At 37.2% G+C, this 27,091-nt stretch overlaps 1 protein-coding gene across 1 annotated transcript in view; it reads right to left on the bottom strand.

Annotated features, from left to right (window-relative positions):
* The window catches only part of Grm7 (glutamate metabotropic receptor 7), a 777,046-nt gene that overhangs the window by 185,959 nt on the left and 563,996 nt on the right, over window positions 1-27,091 (bottom strand). Inside the window, exons 6-7 of the mRNA XM_026383020.2 lie at window positions 14,884-15,084; window positions 8,549-8,688 (exon numbers count right to left, since the gene is read on the bottom strand). Of these exons, the coding sequence (XP_026238805.1) occupies window positions 8,549-8,688; window positions 14,884-15,084 (341 nt within the window). The remainder of the gene's footprint in view (window positions 1-8,548; window positions 8,689-14,883; window positions 15,085-27,091) is intronic.

Genomic DNA, 27,091 nt, shown 5'->3' with positions numbered 1-27,091 from the left:
CCTAACAACAGATGAATGGGTTTAGAAAAAATGGTATATGCACACAATGGAGTTTTACTCAGCTATAAAAAGAATGGTGGCATTGGCTGGTAAATGGATGAAAATGGAGAACATCATGCTAAGAGAAATAAATCAGACTGAGAAAATCAAAAGTCAAATGCTTTCTCTCATATGAGAAGCTATGGCAAAAATCATGGGAAAATCATGGGAATTTCAGATATTGCATGGATAAGGGAAAGATATGGATTAAGAAAAGAGGCATGGGAAAGACCATGGATAAAGGAAAGAGGCATAATTTTGTCAAATTAATTCTACAATCTAAATAGGTAAAAGATCTATATAATGAAAATATAGAAAAGAAAGAAACTAAAGAAGACCTTAGAAGATGGAAAGATCTACCTTGCTCTTGGATAGACAGAATTAATATTATCAAAATGACCATACTACCAAAAGTACTATACAGATTTAATGCAATTCTGATGAAAACCTCTATGACATTCCTTTCAGAAATAGAAAAAGCAGTCTTGAGATTCATTTGGAAAAATAAGAGACTCAGAATAGCTAAAGCAATCCTCAGCAAGAAGAGTGAAGCAGGTAGCATCACTATACCAGACCTTAAACTATACCACAGAGAAATAGTAACAAAACAGCATGGTATTGGCACCAAAATAGACTGGTAGATCAAAGGTACAGAATAGAGGACCCAGAGACTAAGCCACATAATTACAGTTATCTTTTATTAGACAAAGGTGCCAAAAACATGCACTGTAAAAAAGATAGCCTCTTCAACAAATGGTGCTGGCAAAATTGGAAATCCATATGCAACAAAATGAAATTAACCACCCCCGCCCCTCACCATGCACAAAACTCAAAATGGATCAAGGACCTAGGAATTAAACCAGAGTCCCTGCATCTAACAGAAGAAAAAGTAGGCCCTAATCTCCTTAATAAGCCTCCTACAAAAATTAAAATAAAAAAAATCAATAAATGGGATAGTTTCAAACTAAAAGGCTTCTTCTCAGCAAAAGAAGCAATCTGTGAGGTGAATAGAGAGCCTACATAAAGATACCATAGAGAATTTGTGTGTCTCTATTAAGCACCAATCAAAAATAGATTTTAAAAAAAGACCAGTAGAGTAGGAGGAGGAGGGAGCAGAGGGGAAAAGGGGGTCCTGGGTACTGAAATGCAGGAAATTAAATGCCATGCATGGATGATTATGTCAAAATGAACCCCACTATCATGTGTAACTGTAATGCACTAATAAACACATTTTTTTTTAAAGTGGCATATGGCCATAAACCTCACTGGCATTCTTCTATCAGGTAATCACAATTCATCCTCAAAGTGTCCTGAGATAGATATTTTGCTTGATTTGACTTTATTTTAAATATACAAGGGGTCTATGTTTAGGGATTGTTAATACGTTGGACTTTCAATGTCCAAAGGTCCAAGTGTTAAGGCTTGGTTCTCAGACCATGACACTGTTGAAAGGTGGTAGAGCCTTTAAGAGGTGGGGACCAGAAGGAAGTTTTAGATCATTGGAGGTATACCTCAAAAGGGATGTTGAAAAGGTATACCTCAAAAGGCATGTTGAAAAACTTCTCTTCTCTGCTTCCCAGTCACCATGAGGTAAGCAGCTTGCTCTAACCTGTATCCCCTGTCCTAATATTCCAACATGCAACAGACCCACAAGCAATGTGGCTTACGGATCATGGACTGAAACCTCTAAAACTCTGAGCCAAATAAACCTTTCTTCGTGTTAAATTGATTAACTCAGTATTTTATTACAGGGACAGAAAATTGACTAACAGGGATGTAAAGTGATTTTCTTAAGCAACCAGTGGAAAAGATAAAACTTAAATGGGGACTTTTAATGGGGTTCTGCTTTATTACATTATTTCTTAGTTGTTTGCAAACACTTGAAATATAATTCTCATATTTTATTTTTAACATAAAGTGATCATTCTAGAATTTTTGGTTTCCTAGGGAAAAAAAAGTTAGGTTCATAAACTCATCTTGTCTCCTGTCAAAATTCTGGATTGGCAAAACTTGTAAGAATCCCTGTTAAAATAACTGAGCTCTCTAACCTCATATATATATGTGTGTGTGTGTGTGTGTGTGTGTGTGTGTGTGTGTGTATACACACATATATTTTTTAATTTTTATTATTTGTTCAAAACATTACATAGTTCTTGACATATCATACATTTGATTCAAGTTGGGTTATGAACTCCCATTTTTACCCCATATACAGATTACAGAATCAAATCAGTTACACATCAACTTTTTTTTTAACATACTGAGATACTATTTATTGTCTGTTGTGTTCTGTTGCCTTTCCTATCCTCTACTATCCCCCCTTCCCTCCCATCTTTTCTCTCTACCCCATCTACTGTAATTCAATTTCTCCTCCTTGTTTGTTTTTTTAACCTAAAATGCAAATAGTAAAGGAATTCAACAAATTCCCCCACAGAATGTGGAGTATAATTAATTAATACAAAGTGATTTGCTTGAATGCCTACAATGTAAACAAGAATTTATGGTGGTTTAAGTTTCTGTAATGTACATATTTGTGGAATCCTAGTGGTAATTATAAAAACTAATAATCTTCCAGACATTCACAGAAAGAACACTGCTATATGCCATTGATTACTAGAAGAGATGCTGACCAAACAAGGGAATTTCCTGTTTCTTTCATTTCCAACATGTGTGAGAATAGGTACTAATGCATGTCTTCAAAGGAAAAAAACACTGTCTTTAAATTAAGGTAGTACTATATTGCAAGCTCTATTTACTGACCCATAACAGATATTATTATATACTGACATGTGTTTAGGGTCATTAGTTTTATTAATCTATTATTACTGAATTTAAATTTCCTAAGTTTATAATTTAAAAGTCAAGCATATGTTCAAATCAAATTAGTGGAACTTAACTCAGAATCTACTGAAACTCTAATTTAGGTATATGAAAATGCCTCTGGGAGTAATGTTTAAATGAGTGGAGTTTTAAGTGAGTGGCTGTCAGGAATGGTGAGGTCTGTGGTAACTAGAGAGTTTTTACCCTGTTTAAAGGAGGCTGCTACTTTGATCCATCTATATTTTTTTTAGAGGCAGGGAGAGAGGGGGGGTAGGGGGAGGGGGGGTAGGGGAAGGGGGGGTAGGGGGAGAGAGGGGGAGGGCGAGAGAGAGGGGGAGAGAGAGGGGGAGGGAGAGAGAATTTTTTTTAATATTTATTTTTTAGTTTTCAGCGGACACAACATCTTTGTATGTGGTGCTGAGACTCGAACCCAGGCCGCACGCATACCAGGTGAGCGTGCTACCTCTTGAGCCACATCCCCAGCCCTATTTTTTTTTTTTTTGAGAGAGAGAGAGAGAAAATATCTTTTATTTTATTTGTATGTGGTGCTGAGGATCGAACCCATCGCCCCCGCGCATGCTAGGTGAGCACATTACTGCTTGAGCCACATATCCAGCCCCCAACTATCTATTGATAAAGGGAATAAGAACATATTTTTGCCAGACCCAATCTTCCAAAGAGAAGCAAAAAATACAGGTATTGTGGAATTTCCAGATTTATAAAATACTGGCAAGCAATGAGTTGTGTAAACTGCTTTTTCAATTTGGGATGTTTCATCCTGGGCTAGCGAACAGATATGCAGCAGTACACACTGTTTTGGATTTATAAATGTCCTTTGCAAAAATTCAGAGATGCTGACAAACTGAAATAACTCTTGGCATGATGGTGGCAGGTTAAATGTCATCTTTTCAGAGAGACCTTGCTTGTGTAGGTTCAAAAATCTAACATCAGGGCCGAGTCATGATTAGAGACCAGATTCATCTGATCCTAAATCCTTTCCTGTTTTAACATTGGCTCTAAGGGCATCAAGGAAGGTAGCAGATGCAACCAGCCTCAATCACTGGATTATTAGTTCACTTTAACCAAAGCAAAAGTAGCCAAGACTCCTCCACTTGATCTCTCAAGAGCAGTAATTCCACCGCATGTCTTCAAATAACCATTGAAAGGTTTCTAAAAATAAAAGGTTTCTAAAAATAAAAATCAATTTGAACAAAAGTAAAGTCAATTACTTTATCCATTTTCCTTCTTTTCTTCTGACCTGCCTTATCATTCAAAAGTTTATAGACTACTTAGAGAAGACTCAAGGAACCCTTCTGGTAGACCAAGTTTGTAAAATGTCCTTTTCCTCCTTTTTAATTTTTTTAATTTTTTATTTTATTTTATTTTTTTTTTGCAGAAATTAAAGGACATTTTCTCCTCCTAGCTTGGGCCTGCCCCAGCTGACCTTTGTCTTAGCCACTGCTCTTGCATAACCTTGGGCTTTAGGGGGCTTCAACAGGCATACTAAACCTTAACAGGAGAGTAAGTGACTTTTCTGGTTCTATAATTCCCTTTTGCAAATTTCTCATTAGTGCAGAAATATTCTGGTACTGAGCCATGCAGTCATCTCTTAGAACACAGAGGAATCAGGGCTCAGAGCTACCACACTGGCAGTAACAGTATATGGAATGCTCCATTAACAGAATATGCACTACTAGGCACCTCAATTATAGCTGATCACATGTAGAAAAGGCACGTGAGTCTGTTCTGCAGCATTGGGATTCAGACAACCTGAAACATTCTTGGCTCAGAAACTCACCTGCAATTACTGACTTCAGAGAAAGCTATCCTGAAATTTTCATTTGCTAAAGAAGATATAATTTGGGATTGCAAGGGTACCCCTGGGTCTTTGCAAAGGATGAGACCATTAGCTACTTGAAATGCTTTGTATTCTTCTGTTGCTGAGAGGAAAGCAAACTTATAAAACAATGCTTGCTGTAATTCCACTCTTGGAGATGTGTTAAACTGAATCCCAACAAATACAACAAGAAGGAAGAGCATGAGTATGATGTATGACAGGATGCCAATCACTGGATAGGACATCTGAACCGTGGCCATGGGTTCCAGGTAAGAGGGATGAGGTGAACTCTAGAGACTGTACTTTTCTTCTCCTTTTCCTAAAATGACTTAATTCCAAATTAATAATAAAAGGGGTCCACAGTATCACCTCCTATTACAACCTGCTATCTAAGTGGTCACTCTAGTTGAACTAACCCAGATTCTCACCCCTTTAAAAATAACTGTTCATGCCTGATTCATCCCTCTAGATTGCATGCAATCCTAAACATAAACAACTGCATCCACCTGAGGACTCAGGGAGACCATTAGCTCTTTATTAACACACTTCCCTCAGCATGACAAAGTAGAATCAAATGTGTCCTCACTTGATGCCAAGCCAAAGATACACTTCAGATCTAGCTTTCATAAAACCAAAAGAAAATTCAAAGTATGTAGTTGACCCAACTTTCCAGGCTAATTGAATATTTTAAACTGGGTACTGTTTGGAGTAGCTGGAATGAAATTGTATCGTTTTCTAAGAAGTTTTGAAGGCCAGGAGTTCTCCGCTATTCTCCTTTCTGTCTTCTTAAAGCCCATTTATAGGTTTATAACTTAGTTTTTAAAAAATATAATTATAGCTCAAAACTCTTGTTTGCATTTCAGGCTTATATCCATTTCATTTCGCTTTTGATATTTAAGAAGTCCCACATATTTAAAAAAAAAATCCAAGTTAAGAACTGGCAATCCCGATTTTTATTCCTCCTACTGCCTCCTATTCTTTCTCATCTGAAGGAGTGCCAGCATCCACAAAGCCCCTTAAGTAATACATATATACCTCTCATTTGGCTTAATCTCCACAATCGTTAAATATGTCTAAGCCAGTGTTTCTTAAAGTACCACCTACATTACCCAGACTTCTTAGAAAGACAAACATTCAGGTCTCCTTTAGCCCCAGGCCTTTTGAATCAAACCCTGGGGATGAGGCCCCATAGTTCATGTTTTCACAAGCTTCCAGATTGTTCTGATACATACTCAAGTTGAAAATCACTTCATTAAGCCACCCTACTGTCACCCAACATTTGCAGTACTTTTTTGCTAAGTTATTTTTTATTCCTTAATTTTTTAAAATTTATTTTTGTGGTGCTGAGGATTGAACCCAGTACCTCACACATGCTAGACAAGTGCTCTACACTGAGCTAAACCCCAGCCCCTACAATAGCCTATTAGTCATTCTATTATCCTTCTTTTCCCTTCCAATTCATTTTCTTCCCAGCAAAGTAATTTTTATCCCTTAATTTGAAGAAGTCACTTCCTTATTATCTCTTAGTGGCTTTTAAATGCACTCATAATTAAAGTTCGAGTTTTCACCATGGTGTACTAGGAACCTCAGAGATAAGACTTTTACCTATAGCTCTTGTGTCTTCCCAGTCCCTCCCCATCACTGATGACACTAGGGCTATGTCAGCCTTCTTATCAGCTAGATGCCCATCCTGTGGACCCTACATCTCCACTTCTATTATTCGCTAACCATCTCTCTTGTAACACTCTGGAACGACCACATACCCATTTCTTTACTTGGACACCTGGTAGTTCCCTCCTACATGATCAATTGGCATGAGAACAAGTATCCTGTTTCCTTTGGCAATATGTATTTACTCACTGCCTCTCACAGAGTGTATCCAAAGACAGGTATTGTAAAAACAGAACCATCACCAAATTTGTTGAATGGCGTATCGAATGTGATTCTCACATGGGATATGATACATACGCAGTAAACAAAAATAAAGTTAGTATTGATACTGGTTCTTAACATTAGTGTGCTTAAGTAATTCCAAATCATATATGAAGCTGGTAAATGCCACTGGCAAAATCTTATGTACATGGACAAATCACGCATTCCAAAAATTAAACACAGGTGATGAAGCTTGTGCTAGAAAAGATTAATCACTTGTTTAATGTCCTGGGTTTTATAATAATCTCTGTGCATTTCACATATACCACAGACCTTGACTATACTTTTAGTCTTGGTTGAACCATCTTTCTATCACAGAAGTAATACCAGGTAAATATCCCTTTAGGTAAGTCCATCAGATTATACCACACTTTGATTCTGCTTTTTATCACTATACCTTGGATTTTCTTTTTTAATTTTCTGTTTTGCTTTATTTTTTAATTCCTTTTTGCATACTAGATTAGGACACATTGCATTCAGGACAATTTTAGCTGCTTTCCAGCTATGTCCCTGAGCATTCATCTCAGCTAGGGCTGGCACTTGCTATCCGGTTCCATTCATTCTTGGATGCCATATTGTAATCCTTTAGGTTCAGGCTTGGTGTCAGTTCATTTGGCTGGTGAAACTCAGGAAAGGGAGATGGAGAGGTGGACAGGTATAAGCAAAGTCAGGCCCCAGGAATGGGCAAATAAGGTTAACTGGCTTGTGATCACTTTACACTGTTCCCTTTTTAGAAACCATGGAACAAATCCCCATCCCAGCAACAGATCCTGATTCTGTTTTCCACTTTCAATGATTCCCCAAGTGCCTCCAAAGGTACAGAATGATAAAGACAAGTGACATCATTTTCAGCTTCAGAAGAGACAGAAAGAATTTTCTAGGAAAGGACTATGATGGTTAATTTTATTTGTCTACTGGACTGGGCCAAAGGGTGATAAGACATTTGGTCACATGTTATTCTAGGTGTACCTGAGTGGGTGTTTCTGGATAAGATGAGCATTTTAATCAGTAGACTGAGTCAAGCAGACAGCCCTTCCAAATGTGTGTCTCATCCAACCTATCCAAGGACTAAATTGAACAAAATAAGCTGAACAAGAGACAATTCTACCCCCTCCCTCAAACTCCCTGAGCTGGAACATCAGCATGGACTTGATCCTATGCAAAACAGTGGCTGTTTACTTGAGATCACATTTTAAAGAAAAAGGTAGAAGTTATAGAAATTGCTAATACTGCAATTAATCAGATAATCTCAGTTTAAACCAAAATGACTCATTAAAAATCATCCAAAGAAATTAAAAAATTCATGTCAACTCCAAATAAGGAAGAAGGAAGAAAGGACAAAGGAAAGTATAAGAGAAGGATCCCACAAAGGTGACAGCAGATAACTTGTTAAGCAATATAAGCTTTGGGTTAAATGAGAGAATTCACAGAGGTTATAACTATAGTGCAAAAAATTCAATACACATTTTCTAATGCATGACCATGATCATCACCCTTACTGGTACTATTAGTCAGTCCTTGCTGGTGCCAGTAACAAATTGCAACTTCACTTGTGTATGCACAAGTGTAACTCAGTTTTAAGTGCTTACTTAGCACCTGTGAGATCCTAGGTTTAATCCCAGCACCAAAAACTGAGAATAATTTGTTTTACTGTGCAAATTAAAATTCACGCAACACTGTGGCACCTGCCTTTAATCCCAGCAGCTCAGGAGGCGGAGGCTGGAGTATCACAAGTTCAAAGCCGGCCTTAGCAGTTTAGCATAGTACTAAGAAATTCAGTGAGACTTTGTCTTTAAATAAAATACAAAATAAGGCTGGGGATGAGTCTCAGTGGTCGAGTGCCCCTGAGTTCAAAAACAAAACAAAAACAGTTCTGCTCATTCATCTGACAAGGGAAGAGGAAGAGCAAATAGAACTCACATTGAGCTGCAGTTCATCTGTCCATTGCCCAATAAGACGATAACCGGGATTGGTGGTGTTCGTCGTCTGGTACTGAAAAATGTCATAACGCCCAGGGGCATCCCCATTCTTGTTAAACATCACAGGGGTGCCAGCGCTACCTGAAGAAGGCAAGAAAAAAGACAGATTTTAGAGTTAAACCAGATTCCTGTGTCTCTTGAACTACAGATGAGTCTGCAGACCTGTGGAGAAGAAAGTTGGGAAATAACACCAATGCTTAGGAGGTTTTCCCCAAGTGATCTGTGCTGTTCAAAGGCAGGTTATGTCTAAGCCTGCAAATGCTAATTATAAAACATAGGAAGACAATCCACCTCTTCTTTTGAAGAATTCCAGTTCTCAGTGTTTCTTAAAATTTCATTCCAAACTCTTCCCACGTCAGAGGAAGAAAAACTATTATTTTTCAGAGATAACATAAGTTTTGGCATAATGCTACTGTTGTTGAATACAATTCTGATCACCGTAATGATTGTTATTATTTTAGTTTCCTTAATAAATCGTGGCCAACAAAGAACAGTTTCAAAAACAATAAATTTTAAAAAGTGTATGTAATTAAAAACAAGCAAGGAAATAAGTATAAATGTTTATTTAAATATGTACTTTTCTACTGACTGAATTTAAAATAATTTATTTGATAGCCAGTTTAAAATGCTTAGCAGTGGGTCTAGAAGAGGTTCCATAAACATTAGTTTCTTTGTCAATCCCCATTTGGATCCTCTTAGAATGTCCTTCAGATGCAATCAATCTGACATTGAAGTCACTTTAAAAAAGATAAATGTGTTAATATATTGAGTGTATATACACACATAATTTGCAAGTGTATACGGTTGAATGAATCAAAAGCCCTTAATGTCAACTACCTGAAATAATCAGTAAACCATATACAAAGAAGGCAAGACATAAGCTTTGGTTACTTTTAGCAAAACTCATAAAAGAATAAAAACAATGTTCAGTAACTTGTATTTTTTACATGTTTCCTTAAACTAGGAGAAATATAACTGACTTAATGGTATATATCTGATATGTGACTATAGATTTATATACTGGGTGGATATTCTTACCAGAAAACAATGCTCTACTTTCTGTCATTTATAAGTAAATTCATAGGTCATTTACCAGCCAGAACAAGAACACTGAGAAGTCCACTCTACTTCTCAATGGGGTGGAACAGGTATGGAGAAGTGTTAAACAAGAACCATGAAGCACTTTTGATAATTTTCTCATTATTGAACATAAGATATTAACACTGACAGAGTTCTCCATGTAGTTAACCAAATTTTTAGCTTCTGCAGAACTCAGGGAAACAAATATTTGCATTAATGATATGGATGAAAACATAAATCATGTGGTGATTTGCTAAGGGAGGAAACTGAGGAAGAGTGAGTTGTTAGGTGTAACACAGTGCAGGACTCAGATGGGAGTGATGGAAAGGTTAAGTTTATTACTCCAGATCTCAAACAGGTAGCCAGCTTCACAACAGGGCTAATGGGATGAGTGGGTGGGGAACAGCCTGGAGTAAGTGCTCAACCAGTGGGTGGAGAGGAAGAGAGAATGGGAGGAGCCTGAGGGTCAAAGCCTATGCTGGGTGTTACCTAGGTGGGTTTCCTATGACGGAGTGGGATGGTTAATATACAGAGTGCACAAGCCTGGTGACTTGTGGATTACATTAGCGAGCTCACCAGGCATCAACCAGAGAAAGATGTTCTAGCGGTCCAGGGTAGAAGGCCTATGTATTCATCTCTTTGTCACTGTACCCAAAAGACCTAAAAGGACTATTTGAGAGGAGGAAAAGTTTATTTGGTGCCCAAGGTTTCAGAGGTCTCAGTCCATAAGTGCCTAAACCCATTGCTTCAGGTCCAAGGTGAGGCAGAACATCATGGTACAAGAGTGCGGAGGAAGAAAACCACATAGGATATGGTTCCACCATGAAGTAGAGAGAGCATTCCATTCAATGGGGGCAAAATATAAGCCCCCAAAGCATTCCCCCAGTGACCCACCTCTTCCACCACTACCTACTATCCTACAGTTACCACCTAGCTACTCCCTATTAGTGAATTAATGCACTGTTTGGTGTAACATTCTTATAATCCAATCATTTCACCTCTAAACTTTATTTCATTAGGCACTTGGGGGCCACCTCATAGCTAAACCATAACAAGGCCTTTTCTCTCTAGAACATGAAAACAGGAATCGGAGAAAGACTGCTTCAAAATATGTAAGTCAAGGATGACAAGACTGGAGAGCAAGATGATATGAGGCTGCATTCCTATGAGAGAGTTATCACACCATGTTAACCAGACAGGAGGAGGAATGTTTAAAATAGATATAGAAAATAGTTATAGAAACATAAGACAATACTTGAAGAAACAAGCATGAAGTCAGAAGTGGCCCCATACAAATGATCATTCAACATAAGGATAAAGTTAAAATGAGAGCCAGAAAGAGGGCAATATATGGGGTCCTAAGAAGCCTACCATACCAAGCTGGAAACTCATGGTGACAGTGACCTCCAGGCAACATGGGCTCAACATCACAGGTAGGATAGAGGAACAGCCAAGCAAATGCACACCATCCTACAATTTTATGATACCACTGGATATTAAAGAAAAGTTTTAAAAAATCAGCTTGTAGTAGGCTGAATAATGATCCAAGTAGGTCCAAGTCCTAATTTGCAGAACCTGAAATGTCACTTTCTGTAGCAAAAGGGTCTTTGCTGAAAATATTAATTAAGGACCATGATATGGAAGATTGTTCTGGATAATATGGGAAGGCCCAGTGCAATCACAGAAGTCCACATAAGAGGGAGGCAGGAGTAAAAGGTGGAAGATGTGATGATGGAAACAGGAAGTTGGAGTGATATGAGGCCTGGGTCACAAGCCAAGTGGCCTCCAGGAGCTACAAAAGGCTAGAGGACAGACTTTCCCTGAGTCTCCTGAAGGGACCAGCCATGTCTTCACCTTAAATTCAAGTTAAGAGAAGCCTATGTTGGACTTGCCAGCAGCAGAACTGTAAGATAAAGCATGGTCATTGTTTAAGCCATCAAGTTTGCAGTGATCTTCTTATGGTAGGAGTGGCCAATGAAAATGTAGCTGGAGGAGACAGAGCATCCAACTTCCTAATTTTATAGGTGAGGAAGCATAGGCATTTCTTAAAAAAAGGTAAGTCACTTGTTCTAGTCACCCAGCTACTTACACTAGAACAGTGCTTGGTAACTGGTTTTGGAATCCTCTTGAATGGGTTTAAATTCCAAGTTTACCACTTAACTGAAGTTTGGCCTCTGTTAAGGTCTCACTTTCTAGCACTCATATTACATTTCTCATAGAGTGAGGATGTACTTGGTTCTGTGCCTTTTACATAGTAAAAGCTTAATAGATAACGATTTTTCTTCTTGTTGTTGCTTCATTTGCTGATATTTTGAAACCAGACAGAACACATGCCTTCAGTTAGTCTTCAGTTTGGTCTTTTCCAGGGCACCAATGCTGCCTCTGTTAACTGGTATCTAATTTAAATGTCTCTACTGCTAGAAAAAAGTTTTTTTGTTTTTTTTTTTTCCCCATATAACAGGTTAGAGCCCAGTTTGGAAGTGGGAACTAATCTCCTATGAACAACACTGATTTGGTCTCACCAGTCAGTGTCACTGGTTAAATCTGGTTAAACAGCCAAAGGCACTGTTTTAATTTCTTTCTTCTCTGTGTTACTGAGACATCATTCCTGCAGACTACAAAAGCACCCACTTTATCCTAACAGATCTTGTAAGCTCCATGTATAAATCAACACAAACCTTCCCAGTGTAGGGAGAAAACAAAAGCCACATCAACAACAACAACAAAAAAGGTTTAAATATTGGCTTCCTGCTTTCAGCAAGTCTTCTAAGTCTTTAAGCAGAAAAAAATGAAATCTGGATTTCACATTATTAGCAAGAAACAAGAATCCTGTTGTTTCACACTAATAACATGCAGATATTCACCTTTTTTTTCCCCACACTGGATACTAGGATTTATGTTCTGCTTTGCTATAAATTCTACAGCTTCGATTCATTCAATAATACAAGTGGAGTTTTTCATTGACTTGGAGAGGAGAAAGAATATAGGAGCCTAGGACTCCAGAGACACTCAAGAACATGGCCTAAATATTCACTGGAATGGGACAGGTCACCTAAATCTTCCTCCTCCTCACAATCTTTGTTAGAAGAAATGATTGTTGTCTTGCCCTTTCCAGAGCAAGCTGTGTTTAAAAAAATCCAGATTGAAGAGCTGGATACTTTAAGTGATGACTTGTAATAGCATATAGTGCAGCCTTGACCTCCTGGATGGGTTCTATATACTGCAACTGGGTTATTATCTCTAGTCCCCCCCCCCCAACTCTTTTTTAACGGAACCCCTGAACTTCTTGAAAGAGAAAAAACAGACTTTGTATTCAATGAACTTTATATTTAAAAAGAAAATCAAAGAAGTCCTGAGAGAACAAAAGAGATGGGGAGGGGCGATGATCACTGCAGAGATTTCTACAAGGTGTTATGTCTAGAATACAGGTATGCTTGGGCAAAAGAAATAGGGATACCTGATTAGATGGGTGGCAAAGAAGGGAGTGTACACATGACTGAAAACCCCACTAGGTGAGAAGATGTGAATAAAATTGTTTTCTTCCTGAATAGAGAAGGACTGGGGATTCAGACTGCCCTGATGATGAAAAGATCCCCTCCGTCAAGTGAACTGCCTGGCAGGTTTTCTGTTCTCATTTTACCACCCCATGCAAAGAGTCCAGAAATGCTGCACTGATACGAGTTCCTGTTATCCCTTTCAGCTCAGCAAATAACCCTAAATCTTAGCACTCAAGGCAATGAAATCATGGATTTGGTAATTAGGTCAGGACCCAATGGAGGTAGTACATCTCTAGACCATGTACATCAGTTTGAAGCAATTAGAAGCTCACATGCAGGATAATTGAGATGGGCTGTAAGGTGGGATCTCAGCTGTGGCTGTGACTAGAGCATCTATGAGGGTGACATTTTGTCTTTTTATCAGCATAATAATTGTGTTTGTATTATTTGTAGAGAACCATGCAGAGCTCTATTACTTTTTGTGCAATGAGAAGTCACGTGATGTCACTTCCAAATTAGTCACAGCCTCACCCAGATTCAAAGGGATGGAACACAAACCTCATCTCTCAATGAGGGAAAGCTAACATCATGCTCCAAGAAAGCATGTGAGATGTGACATCTTTACAAAATATCTCCTACCTCAATTTCTCCTGAAATGAGAAAACAGATCCAGACATTCATTCATTCATTTCATTTCCCCTCCCCCCTCCCCCCTCCCCTCCCCCCCTCCCCCCCTCCCCTCCCCCCCTCCCCCCCTCTCCTCCCCCCCTCCCCCCCACCCTTCATTTATCAGTAATTTCTATCTCCACCAAAGAGAAACCTGGCTCTCATTATCCACAATGAGAAAAATCCAACATATTTACTATCAACTGTATAATATCCATGTTATTTTTCTGTAGCCATACCTTATACAACTAAATACTATTTCTAAAAATTTCTTGCATTTATTTTTTTCTTCTTTTTCCCCTTTAGTGTCATTATATTATTAATTTGTGATATAGTTAAGAACATTTGGTAACAAATATGTTGAATCTTGTGTTCTACATTGAGGTTTATTTGACTTATTTGTTTAGTTAGGGGACATGAAATATTAAAATGTTCAAAGAGTCAAGATAATACTTAAAGGTACTGTGAAAGAAATGGTATTTCTCCCCTCTCTACCAAAGTCTTCTAAATTGTTTACCAATTTTTCTATTTATCTCTCCTCACGTCTTTTAGTTAACCTATTAATTTATAGTTGCATTCTATAGTTTGAGAAATAAGTTTGTACGGTGAAATGTGGTTAGTGTGGCAAATTACAATTACTACTTCTATTACCTTGGGTACCTATAGCAACTGTGGTCATGTGAAGGGTGGGGTACCCTCCACTCTCTCCTCTTCCATGACTGGACTGTGCATATAACGCTTGGAGTTTAAGCAGCCATACTGTCCCTTTCCCTTCCTTTCCTCTCCTCCCTTACTCACATTTACAAAGGAAGAATTTGGCTTTGTGCAAGAATTTCTCTATGTCAACATGAGAATGAACTACAACCCCCAAATATGAATTAATTCATTCACTGACTCAATCATTCAAAATTACATAGTATCTACCAGGTTTTGACACAAGCTCAAGGTCAAATAATAATGCAATTATTTGATTTATGAAACATGGAGTGTCAACCATTTTGGATTCCAGAAAGTTCAGATGATAGGGACTCACCATTGAAGTTAACATTGCGGATATACTTCAACAACTTCTTGCCCCCAGCTTGCTCCATTTCTGGGCACACACCCCGGTAATCAGCACAGAGATCCTTGTTCATGTGGTGAAGAGCATGCGCCATAGCGTATACAGCATCGATCACGAACTGAACTTTACCCTCCTGCTCATAGTTGGAATCTTTTCCAATTCTCTCCTGTCCTGCACATTAAAACAAGAAACACATGCACCAAGATTGGTGTTGAGTAGAAGGTCTAAATTTGCATTGACTTTCAATGGAGCATTAAGAAATGAAAGCTCTAAGGAATACATAATACAAGCCACTTAGCCACATTTGGCTTCCATTTCAGTTGATCTTAAGAGTTGTAGTATTTTGCTTTGGAGCACATTACACTAACTACCCTGATTTATTAGATAAATAAAATTTATTTTGGGGGGCAGGGGGGTAGTAGATTATCAGGAATGCATTATCAATGAGCCACATCCCCAGTACTTTTTATTTTTTGAGAGTCTTGCTAAGTTGCTGAGGCTGGCCTTAAACTTGCAATCCTCCTACCTCAGCCTAGATTGCAGGTGTGCTCCACTTTGCCCAGCTTATTAAACTTCAGAAGCAGTACTTCAAAGGGTCACAATGACAGCTTTTGCAATAAATCAACACACTATCCAAAATATAATGGTAACATAGAAATAAGGGATTTGGAGTCAGAAACAGAGTTGCCACATTCAAATTCAGATCTTTAAAGGCCATCAGGAAAATGATAGAAAACATTCTAAATTCCACACCTGAACCTTTTGTATACCTACTCCCCCTACCACACTGCCTACCTGAACTGTAGGTATTATGTATGAAAGACTCAAGTTGCTCAGGAGAGAAACCCTGGTGTCTGTTTTTATTCTCTCACTCCTAACTTTTTCACGTATATTGACCTAATGGAACAGCCAGGTCCTATCAATTCTACCTCTGAAACACTGAACTGTTCTGGACACTCTACTGTTGCTCTACTTACCATTATTGGGGTCCAATGTTTGCTATCTACCTGCGATTATTCATTCCTCCATATTCCCCGTTGCAAACTGCAGAGCTGACCACCCCAACCCTGTTCTCAAAATCCTTTCTTGACTCTGCACTAACTATATTAAAAAAAAAAAAAAAAAAAAAACAGAACCTAATCTGTTCCCCTGACAACAAAGAGTATTCCCTCCTTTGCCCTCAGCTGCCTAACAACAACAAACTGACATTGATTAAGTCCCCATGCTGTTTTGGAAACAATGCACTTTTGAAATTATTATCTCATCCACAGTTTTCAAGTTTCATGTTATTTTTTCTTATTCCACTCAAGGCAAAGCTGAGGCTTCTAGTGACTAAATTACCTTCCCATGATCATTTACAGGTAGAGCAATCACAAAGACTTAGGGTCCCCAGGCCCCAAAGCCCATGTTCATTTCACAAGGCTGACCCTGCCCATCCTTTTTCTATATACTTTTTCCCTTCCAAATACAGATGACTGATCTTTCTGTTAATAAGATTTTGCTCTTTTGTTTCCTGGAGATATCCTCTTTCTTTTCACCCATATAAAACACAACATAAAGGTCTCCTACACTTTGCCCTTCAATACTAATTAAATATTTTTCCATAGAACATTTCAAACTTCTATGAAAACATTAAAGATAGATTTTTTAAATGGCTACAGACATTTTTCTTCTTTCATTCTTTCTCTTCTATCCCCAGCCCTACACAACTTGTATTAAATTATGCATTAAGTACACAATACTGTTTATTCTCTTTAGATCTCCTGTCCCTTTATGAAGCTTAGTAGTCATAGATTGAGTTTCACTCTCAGTGATCTTTCCACAATAATCTTCTATGGCACACATGTGCAGTGAAGAGCAATAGGAATTCCAGACCCCAAACCCTGCCCTGCAAAACACAAGACTTTTTTTTTGTTGTTGTTGTTGTTGTTAAAGTATTGGGGTACTCTACCATTGAGCTCCATTCCCAGCCATTTTTATTTTTTTATTTTGAAACAAAGTCTCACTAAGTTTCTCAGGCTAGCCTGGAACTTGAGATCCTGTCTCAGCCTCCCTAACAGCTGGAATCACAGCCATGTGCCAGTGCTCCCAGATACAAGGGGTTCTTGACATCCACTGTGTTAAAACCATGTGTATGGCTGTGTTTGTGGCTAAGTGGTAGAGCACTTGCCTAGCACATGTAAGGCACTGGGTTCAATCCTCAGCAACACCTAAAAATAAATTAATAATAATAATAATGATAATAATAATAATAATAGAAGGTATTGTGTCCATGTACAACTAATTTTTTTAATGTGTAGGTTTCCTTCCTGAAAGATTTTTTTTAGACCATTTATTAAAATGTGAAGCATAGAGGATCCAAGATGGTGGGCCAGAGGGAAGCAGACTTCTGTGTCTCTCCATGACCTAGGATTCAAGTAGTGAGAATACTGTTTCTCTGTGAGCGTTATTCTTGCTCCTGCGCAGGAATCACAGCCATCGTGCCCATGCAGGGCTCCAGGCCTGTCAGAGTAGGTCTCCCAAGTACTCAACCATGCAGGACTACCAGGTGCCTGAGCAGGACCATCAGCACCCATGCATAATGAAAGCCATCCACCTGAGCAGAAATCATCAAGGCCACTCCTAGATAGGACATCCGGCAGCTTTCCACATGCTGGAACTCTGATTGATATCCAATGAGGACCCCTAGCTATCAAAGTGAGGCTTCTCCGGTCACCACCATCTTGGGACACTGAAGCAGCATAGATAGTCCCCTATGCACAGTAGCCTACGTGCACCCAAGAACCTCACACAGGCTCTGAAGACAGCCGACAGCCACACACTGCAAGCCACAGAGCTCGTCTACTGAACTCCTTAGCCAATGCCATCACTCGGCTCCTGGCACCCAACCCAACACCCCACCACCGAAAGCAGGCATCTCCATCTTGGGTCACTTTCATCACCAACTTCAGTGAGGGAAACTCCCAGTTTGGAATTCCAGCTGGCCAGGTACCCAGTTTCTAACCCACCCCTCTCCCCTGCAGCTGCTACCCTGGCACATTGACACCCAGGTTACCTTCACCATCCTTAGGGCAGACACACCAGCTAATGACAGACAACCCCCTCTATTGGATAAGAAAGGAAGCAGGAATGATACTAATTTCCAACCAAAACAATTCATGTTTCTCCCTTCAAAATTTTTTTCCCTCTCCCTCTCCATTCTCCTGCCCTCACATCCCCAACATATGTGAAACCAAGTACTTTGCATGAATTAGGATTTTGAGGACTGAGACATCTTAATAGTATATTAAGCCTGTGTTGTATATTATTTTTTTCACCAATTTCTACTATTTTAACATTTTGTGTTAATGTATATGCGTTTTTGTGGTTTGTAGTGTACTATCTTCCCACTTACTTTTGTCTACCCAAAATTACTTCCTCTTCCTTTTCCTGCTACTGATCTCCCTCTTTAGATTTCTCTTTCACATTTCCTAAGAAATAACAACTCTACATCCTCACCTTCTACCTCCTCAGCGTATTATCCCTACTCTTCATTCCTGGTTCTTTGTCCACCAACAGAACCTGTAGACCCTTTTACAAACTTACTGAGTAAATTGTAGATAATAATTGAATTCACCATTTCTATACATTGTGACCAAACTGTAAACATCTTAATAGCAAACATTTGTTTTTAGGGTGTATATTGCTTATATTGGGATCTGATAACATTGTCCTTCACCTCAAAGGAGAGGTATTGGATCCCTACAGGAGCACTATAAGCCTATAGGTAAAAATGGTAATGCCTAGGATCCACAGTGCTAGAAGGGAAGACACACAGCAACATGAAAAGACAGGGAGGAAAGTGCTGAAACACCACAAGATACCACATTATTAGAATCCATGGCCAGCACAGAAGAAATTACAGAGAAGGAGTTCAGAATGTACACAATTAAATGTTCTGTGAATTAAAGGATGATATAAGAGAGCAAATATAGGCAGCAAAAGATCATTTTGACAAAGGGCTACATACAAAAAAAAGCACAGGAAGCAAAAGATCACTTCAATTGGGAGACAGAGGTTAAAAACAAGAACAAATCCTTCAAATGAAAGAAGCAATAAACTAAATTAAAAGTTCAATTAAAAGTATCACTAACAGATTAGACCACTGGGAAGACAGGATATCAGACTATGAAGACAAAATATATAATCTTGAAAAGAATGTAGACCACATGGTGTTAATGGTAAGAAACCATGAGCAGAACATTCAAGAAATATGGGATGGCATAAAAAGACCAAATTTAAGAGTTATTGGGATAGAGGAAAGCATAGAGTTCCAAACCAAAGCAATGAGCAATCAATACACTGAAATAATATCAGAAAATTACCCAAACATGAAGAATAAATTAGAAAACCAAATTCAAGAGTCTTTTAGGACACCAAATGTATAAAATCACAACAGATCCACAAAAGGCACATTATAATGAAAATGCCTAACACAGAGAATAAGGAGAGACTCTTAAAAGCCATGAGAAAAAGGAATAAGATTACATATAGGGGGAAACCCATTAGATTATGGGCAGATATTTCATTCCAGACCCTGAAAGCTAGAAGTTCCTTGAACAACATGTATCAAGCTCTGAAAGAAAATGGATGCCAACCAAGTATCATGTATCCAGCAAATTTAAGCTTTAGATTTAATGATGAAATAAAAATCTTCCACAATAAACAAAAGTTAAAAGAATTTACAACTCGAAAGACTGTACTATAGAACATCCTTGGCAAAATATTCCATGAAGAGAAACTGAAAAACAACAAAGAAAATCAGCAAAGGGAGGTATTACACTACAGGAAAAACTAATCAAAGGAGAAACCAAGTCAAGTTAAATACCAAAAATAAATAAAAATGGCTGGGAATATAAGTCATGTCTCAATAACAAACCTGAATGTTAATGGCCTAAACTCACCAAACAAAAGACGCAGACTGGCAGATTGGATTTTTTTAAAAGAAAAGACCCAACAATACGCTGCCTGCAAGAGACTAGACTCATAGGAAAAGACATCCACAGACTAAAGGTGAAAGGATGGGGAAAAAAAAAAAAAAATCACACCACTCACATGGACTGTGGAAGCAAGCAGGGATTTCCATCCTCATATCAAATAAAGTAGACTTAAAGCCAAAGTTAATCAAAAGGGATAAAGAAGGATATTTTATACTGCTTAAGGGAAACATTCATAAACAAGACATAATAATAAATTTATATGCCCCAAACAATGGAGCATCTACAGTCACCAAAAAAAAAAAAAAAAAAAAACCCAAAACCCTCTTCTCAAGTTCAAGAATCAAATAGACAACAACACAATAATTCTGGGTAACTTTAACACACATCTTTGACCACTGGATAGATCATCCAAACAAAAGCTGAACAAAGAAATTGTAGAATTCAATAATACAATCAATAATTTAGACTTAATTGACATATATATTTAATCCTTCAATGAATGAATACGCTTTCTTCTCAGCAGCACATGAATCCTTCACTAAAACAGACCATATATTATGCCACAAAGCAACTCTTAGCAAATACAAAAAAGTGGAGCTACTATCCTGCATTCTATCAGATCATAATGGAATTAAATTAGAAATCAATAATAAAATTTAAAAAAAAGCTATTCCAATACCTGGAGATATTATATGTTACTGAATGAAAAATTGGTTGCAAAAGACATCAAGGAGGAGATTAAAAAATTCTTAGAGGTGAAGGAGAACAGAGATATGATGTATCAAAATCTCTGGGACACTATGAAGGCAGTACTAAGAGGAAAGTTCATTGCATGAAGTTCATTCCTTAAAACAAGAAAACGTCAACAAATAAAAGACTTAACATTACATCTCAAAGCCCTAGGGGAAAAAAAGAACAAATCAACACCAAAAAAAGATAGGAAATAATTAAAATCAGAGCTAAAATCAATGAAATTGAAAGAAACAATTGAAAAAATTGACAAAACAAAAAGTTGGTTCTTTGAAAAATAAATAAAATTGATCAAGTCTTAGCCAAGCTAGCAAAGAGGAGAGAGAAAACTCAAATTACTGTCATGCATGATAAAAAAGAAAATATCATGACAGACACTACAGAAATACAGAAGATAATTAGAAATTATTTTGAAAACTTGTACTCCAATAAAATAGAAGATATTGAAGGCATTGACAAATTTCTAGAGTTATATGATTTGCCCAAATTGAATCAGGATGGTATACACAACTTAAACAGATCAATTTAAACGATGAAATAAAAGTCACCATCATAAGCTTACCAGCCAGGAAAAGCCCAGGACGAGTTATATACTCAGCCAAGTTCTACAAGACCTTTGAAGAAGAACTAATACTAATACCCTTCAGGAAATAGAAAATGAGGAACACCTCCAAAATCATTCTATGAAGCCAATATCACACTGATTCCAAAACCAGGCAAAAGACACATCAAAGAAAGAAAACTTCAGACCAATATCTCTAACAAACATAGATGCAAAAATTCAATAAAATTCTGTCTAATCAAATACAAAAACATATCATAAAGGTAGTGCACCCTGATCAAATGGGGTGCATCCCAGGATTGCAAGGTTGGTTCAACATATGGAAATCAATACATGTAATTCATCACATCAACAGACTTAAAGAACCATATGATAATCTCAGTAGATGCAGAAAAAGCATTCAATAAAATAAAGCACCCCTTCATGTTCAAAATACTAAAAAAAACTAGGGATAACAGGAACATATCTCAACATTATAAAAGCTAAGCCCCAAGACAACATCATTCTAAATGGTGAAAAATTGAAAGCATTCCCTCTAGAAACTGGAACAAGACAGGTATGCTGTACTGCACCATTTCTATTTAACAGTTTTTTTTTAAAGAGAGAGAGAGGGGGGGGAGAGAATTTTTAATATTTATTTTAGTTTTCGGAGGACACAACATCTTTGTTTGTATGTGGTGCTGAGGATCGAACCCGGGCCGCACGAATGCCAGGCGAGCGTGCTACCGCTTGAGCCACATCCCCAGCCCTTAACACAGTTCTTGAGAAACACTGGCCAGAGCAATTAGATGAAAGAAATTAAAAGGACACTGTCAGGAAAAGAAGAACTCAAATTATCACTGTTTGCTGACATGAGTAGAAGACGCAAAAAAAAATCCACCAGAAAACATCTAGAACTAGTAAATGAATTCAACAAAGTAGCAGGATATAAAATCAACACCCATGAATCAAAGGCATTTTTGTATATCAGTGACAAATCCTCTAAAAGGAAAACTACCCCATTTACAATAGCCTCAAAAAAAAGGGGGGGGGGTGGAAATCAACCTAACATAAGAGGTGAAATACCTCTACAACAAAAACTACAAAATGCTAAAGAAAGAAACTAAAGAAGACCTTAGAAGGTGGAAAGATCTACCTTGATCTTGGATAGGCATAATTCCTATTGTCAAATGACCATACTACCAAAAAGCACGATACAGATTTAATGCAATTCTGATCAAAGTCCCAATGACATTCCTCATAGAAATAGAAAAAGCAGTCATGAAAGTCATCTGGAAAAATAAGAGACTTGGAATAGCTAAAGCAATCCTCAGCAAGAAGAGTGAAGCAGGTAGCATCAGTATACCAGGCCTTAAACTATACCATAGAGCAATAGTAACAAAAATAGGATGGTATTGGCACCAAAATAGACTGATAGACCAATGGTACTGAAGAGAGGTCACAGAGAATAACCGACATAATTACAGTTATCCTATATTAGATAAAGGCGCCAAAAACATGCATTGGAATAAAGATAGTCTTTTCAACAAATGGTGCTGGGAGAACTGGAAATCCATATGCAACAAAATGAAATTACACTCCTCTCTTTCACCATGCACAAAACTCAACTCAAAGTGGATCAAGGACCTAGGAATTAAACCAGAGACCTTGTGTCTAAGAGAAGAAAAAGTAGGCCCAAATCTCCATCATATCAGATTAGGCCCCTGCTTCCTTAATAAGCCTCCTACAGTTCAAGAATTAATATCAAGAATCAATAAATGGGATGAACTCAAACCAAAAAGCTTCTTCTCAGCCAAAGAAGCAATCAGTGAGGTGAATCGAGAGCCTACAGCATGGGAGCAAATTGTTACCACTTGCACATCAGAGCACTAATCTCTAGAGTATATATATTTAAAAAAAAACTCAAAAAGCCAAACACCAAAAACGAAAACAAAAACAAAACAATAACATGATCAATAAATGGGCCAAAGAACTGAATAGACACTTCTCAAAAGGTGATATATAATCAATCAACAAATATATGAAAAAAAATATTCAACATCTCTAGTCACTTGTGAAATGCAAATCAAAACTATTCTAAGATTTCACCTCACTCCAGTCAGAATGGCAGCTATTATGAAGACAAACAACAATAAGCGTTGGCGAAGATGTGGGGGAAAAGGCTCACTCATGTGTTGCTGATGGGACCGCAAAATGGTGCAGCCTATCTAGAAAGCAGTATGGAGATTCCTTGGAAAACTGGGCAAGGAACCACCCTTTGACCCAGCTATCCCTCTCTTTGGATATACCCAAAGGACTTAAAATCAGCATTCTATAGGGACACAGCCACATCAATGTTTATAACAGCACAATTCACAATAGCTAAACTGTGGAACCAACATAGATGCCCTTCAGCAGATGAATGGATAATAAAATGTGGCATATATACACAATAGAATATTACTCAGCAATAAAAGAGAATAAAATCATGGCATTTGCTGGTAAATGGATGGAGTTAGAGAAGATAATGCTAAGTGAAATTAGATAATCCCAAAAAACCAAATGCTGAATGTTTTCTCTGGTATAAGGAGGCTGATTGATATTGGGGTTGGGAGCAGCAACATGGGAAGATTAGATGAACTCTAGATAGGGCAAAGGGGAGGGAGTGGAAGTGAGGGGGAAAGGGACTAAGAAAGATGGTGAAATGAGATTGACATCATTACCCTAAATACATGTATGAATAGTGTGAAAATCCTTTATGTACAATCAGTGACTTGAAAAATAGTGCTGTATATGTGTAGTGTGAAATGAATTGCATTCTGCCACCATATGTAACAAGTTAGAATAAAAATATATAATAATCAGAATACATAATTAAAAAGATGGGCTTAACCACAAAATGGAGGGGACAGAGGAAATAATCCATGAACTGGAAGGTAAAATAAAAAACTTATCTAATCTGAACAACTGAGAGAACATAGACAAAAAATGAATAAAGCTTCAGGTACCAGTTGGACTGTAATAAAAATACAATACTTTTGTCATCAGAGTTCCAAGAGAGGAGAAACATGCCAAGACTGAATATGTGCTTTAAGAAATAATAGCTGAATTCTTTCCAAATCTGACAAAAGACAAAAATTAAAGAAGCTAAGTGAATTGGAAACAACAATTTGAAGGATAGCAGATTCCTCATCAGAACTGGTAGAGGCCAGAAGGAAGTTGTAGGTTTTTCAAGAGTTGAAAGAAAAAGAATTCTATATACAGTGAAAAAAATCCTTTAAGAATAAAGAAGGACATCAAGACATTCTCAGATAAAAGGGGGAAAAGATAATTTGTTACCAGCAGGCCACTCCTCAAGGAATGGCTAAAGACAGTTCTTAAGTAGAAAGGAAACAAAAGAGAAAGACTTGGAACATTAGAAAGGAAGAAATACATTTAAAATCAACAGGCTTTCTTATATGTTTTAAATTTTGTTTGATGGTTGAAGCAAAAATAAACTGGTTCTGCTGTTTATTGTGAAGCATAGTATGCGTAAGAAATTCATGAAAAATACAAATAAGAAATTTGTATTTTTCTTATCAAGATTATACATTAATCTCTCAGACACTTTTTTTTCATGTGAAGCTCATTCACATATCAACCTGATGCTCCCTGTATGTCACAGAAATGAGGGCTTTATAGCACATTCATAGTGCTACTCTCAAATAAAATTCAAGACTGTGGGGTTTTTATTTAACTTGGTATTTTTTGACTACTTTATCTTAAAAGAAAAATGCTTGGTCTTAGAGACAGTGTCATGATTACTCATTTGCTTTATTCTAATGATGCAAATGATGTTCTTAGAACAACCTCGTCTAATAAATAATCTGAATAGCACAATGTAATACACAGTCTGGTGTACAGACTTTGCTTTCTTCATTTTTTGTGTGTTATGGGGATGGATTCTGGGAAGAGGGATTGCTTTTTTAATGAGTAAATTTCACCTGAATTTTTGCCATATAATAGCCAACTCCTCTGAAGGGGTTGTACCATTTCGATTTTGTGCAAGAGATGAGATTTTCATTTCAAACCAGATATAATTTCAGTCTAGAATTTGCATTTATCACATATGTAATAAAAGCCACCAGTGAATAATTTTTATTTGCAATTTTTTTTTCTTATGTGGGAGTTGAAACATCTTTGCAAACAGAAAGATGCAAATGGTTTCTATTTTGTGCAAATTGTGCATAATTGAGGCAATTTAATTTTAAGTTATTTTCTATTTTTAAAAACTGCATTAGATTAATTCTTAGAGATTAAGTTGCAATTATTTTTCGTGTTTTTATAGTACAATTTTGTTCCATTAAACTTTTTTTAATATAATTTATTGTTTTTTTTCCCTCATTACACCTGGATTCTCAATCATGGCAAGAAAAAAATGTACCACTTCAGGTTCCATTTATGGGTTTTTTTTTTTTTTTAAAAAAGAGAGAGAGAGAGAGAGAGAGAGAGAGAGAGAGAGAGAGAATTTTTAATATTTATTTTTTAGTTCTCGGCGGACACAACATCTTTGTTGGTATGTGGTGCTGAGGATCGAACCCGGGCCGCACGCATGCCAGGCGAGCGCGCTACCGCTGAGCCACATCTCCAGCCCCCATTTATGGGTTTTTTAATTTATTTTTTATTAGTTACACATGACAGTACAATGATCTTGACAATTCATACATTTGAATCAAATGGGGTATAATTTCTCATTTTTCTGATTGTACAAGTTGCAGAATCACATTGGTCATACATTCACCTAAATACATACATCAATAATAATGTCTGTTTTATTCTGCTGCCCTTCCTATCCCCCCTTCCCCTTCCCCCCTTATGTTTTCTTCTAATAACTCTAATGTAAAGATCAACATTTGATCCACTTGGAATATATTCAGGTGTGTAGTGAAGAATGAATAACTGTTTTAATTCAGATCATGCAGTTACTGTAAAAATAATTTTTGGACAGTGCATTGTTTTGTTTTTGGTATTGGGGATTGAACTCAGGGGTGCTTAACCACTTAGCAACATCCTGTTCCTTTTTTAAATATTTTATTTAGTGACAGGGTCTCACTAAGTTGCTAAGGTGGGCTTTAGACTCGTGATCCTCCTGCCTCAGCCTCCAGAGTGGCTGGGTTTAGAGGTATGCTCCACTGTGCCCAAATGGATGTTCTATTAATAACACACAACAGTCACTTTCTCTCATTACATATTAAATTTCTATATGCAACTCTATTTCTGGATTATCAAAATCTGCTTTTCTATCTATTCATGCACTAATACCAAAGTTTAATTATAAAGGATAAATAACATATTTAAATACCTAGTAGTGATAGCCCCTTTCCTACCATAACTGTTCATCTGTTTGGTTTTTTAAAATATTTTTTAGTTGTTGATAGACCTATATTTTATTTATTTATATGTGGTGCTCAGAATCAAACCCAGTGCCTCACACATGCTAGGCAAGAATTCTTTAAAAGAGCTACAACCCCAGTCCTTGCGTATATTTTTTTTAATTTTCCTGGACGTTTTTGCTTATTTTTTAGAAATAGCCTATAACAATTATTTAAATTCAAAACAATGAGTAAAACAATATGGTGGTATGTTTACTGAATATCTCTCATGTTTATTAATGAATTTACCTAGAATAGACATCTTAATGAAGATATCTTCCTGCATGTCTTTTAATTTTCCCACATCTATTTGGCTTCCCCTGATAGTGTTTTAAAATGTTTCTCATATAAATTATAAAGTGTTGCTTGAAAATTTCAGCCAGAGTATTTCATTTACTCACATGTGTATGTGTGTATATATTTATGTATATTTATACACATACATGTGTGTGAATGCATATATGCATGTGCGCATATATAAAGAGAAATATGAATAG

This window comes from Urocitellus parryii, chromosome 16 (assembly GCF_045843805.1).
Source record: "Urocitellus parryii isolate mUroPar1 chromosome 16, mUroPar1.hap1, whole genome shotgun sequence".
NCBI lineage: Eukaryota > Metazoa > Chordata > Mammalia > Rodentia > Sciuridae > Urocitellus > Urocitellus parryii.
The sequence above is the reverse complement of the archived record's forward strand: the minus strand, read 5'-3'. Positions and strand labels throughout refer to the sequence as shown.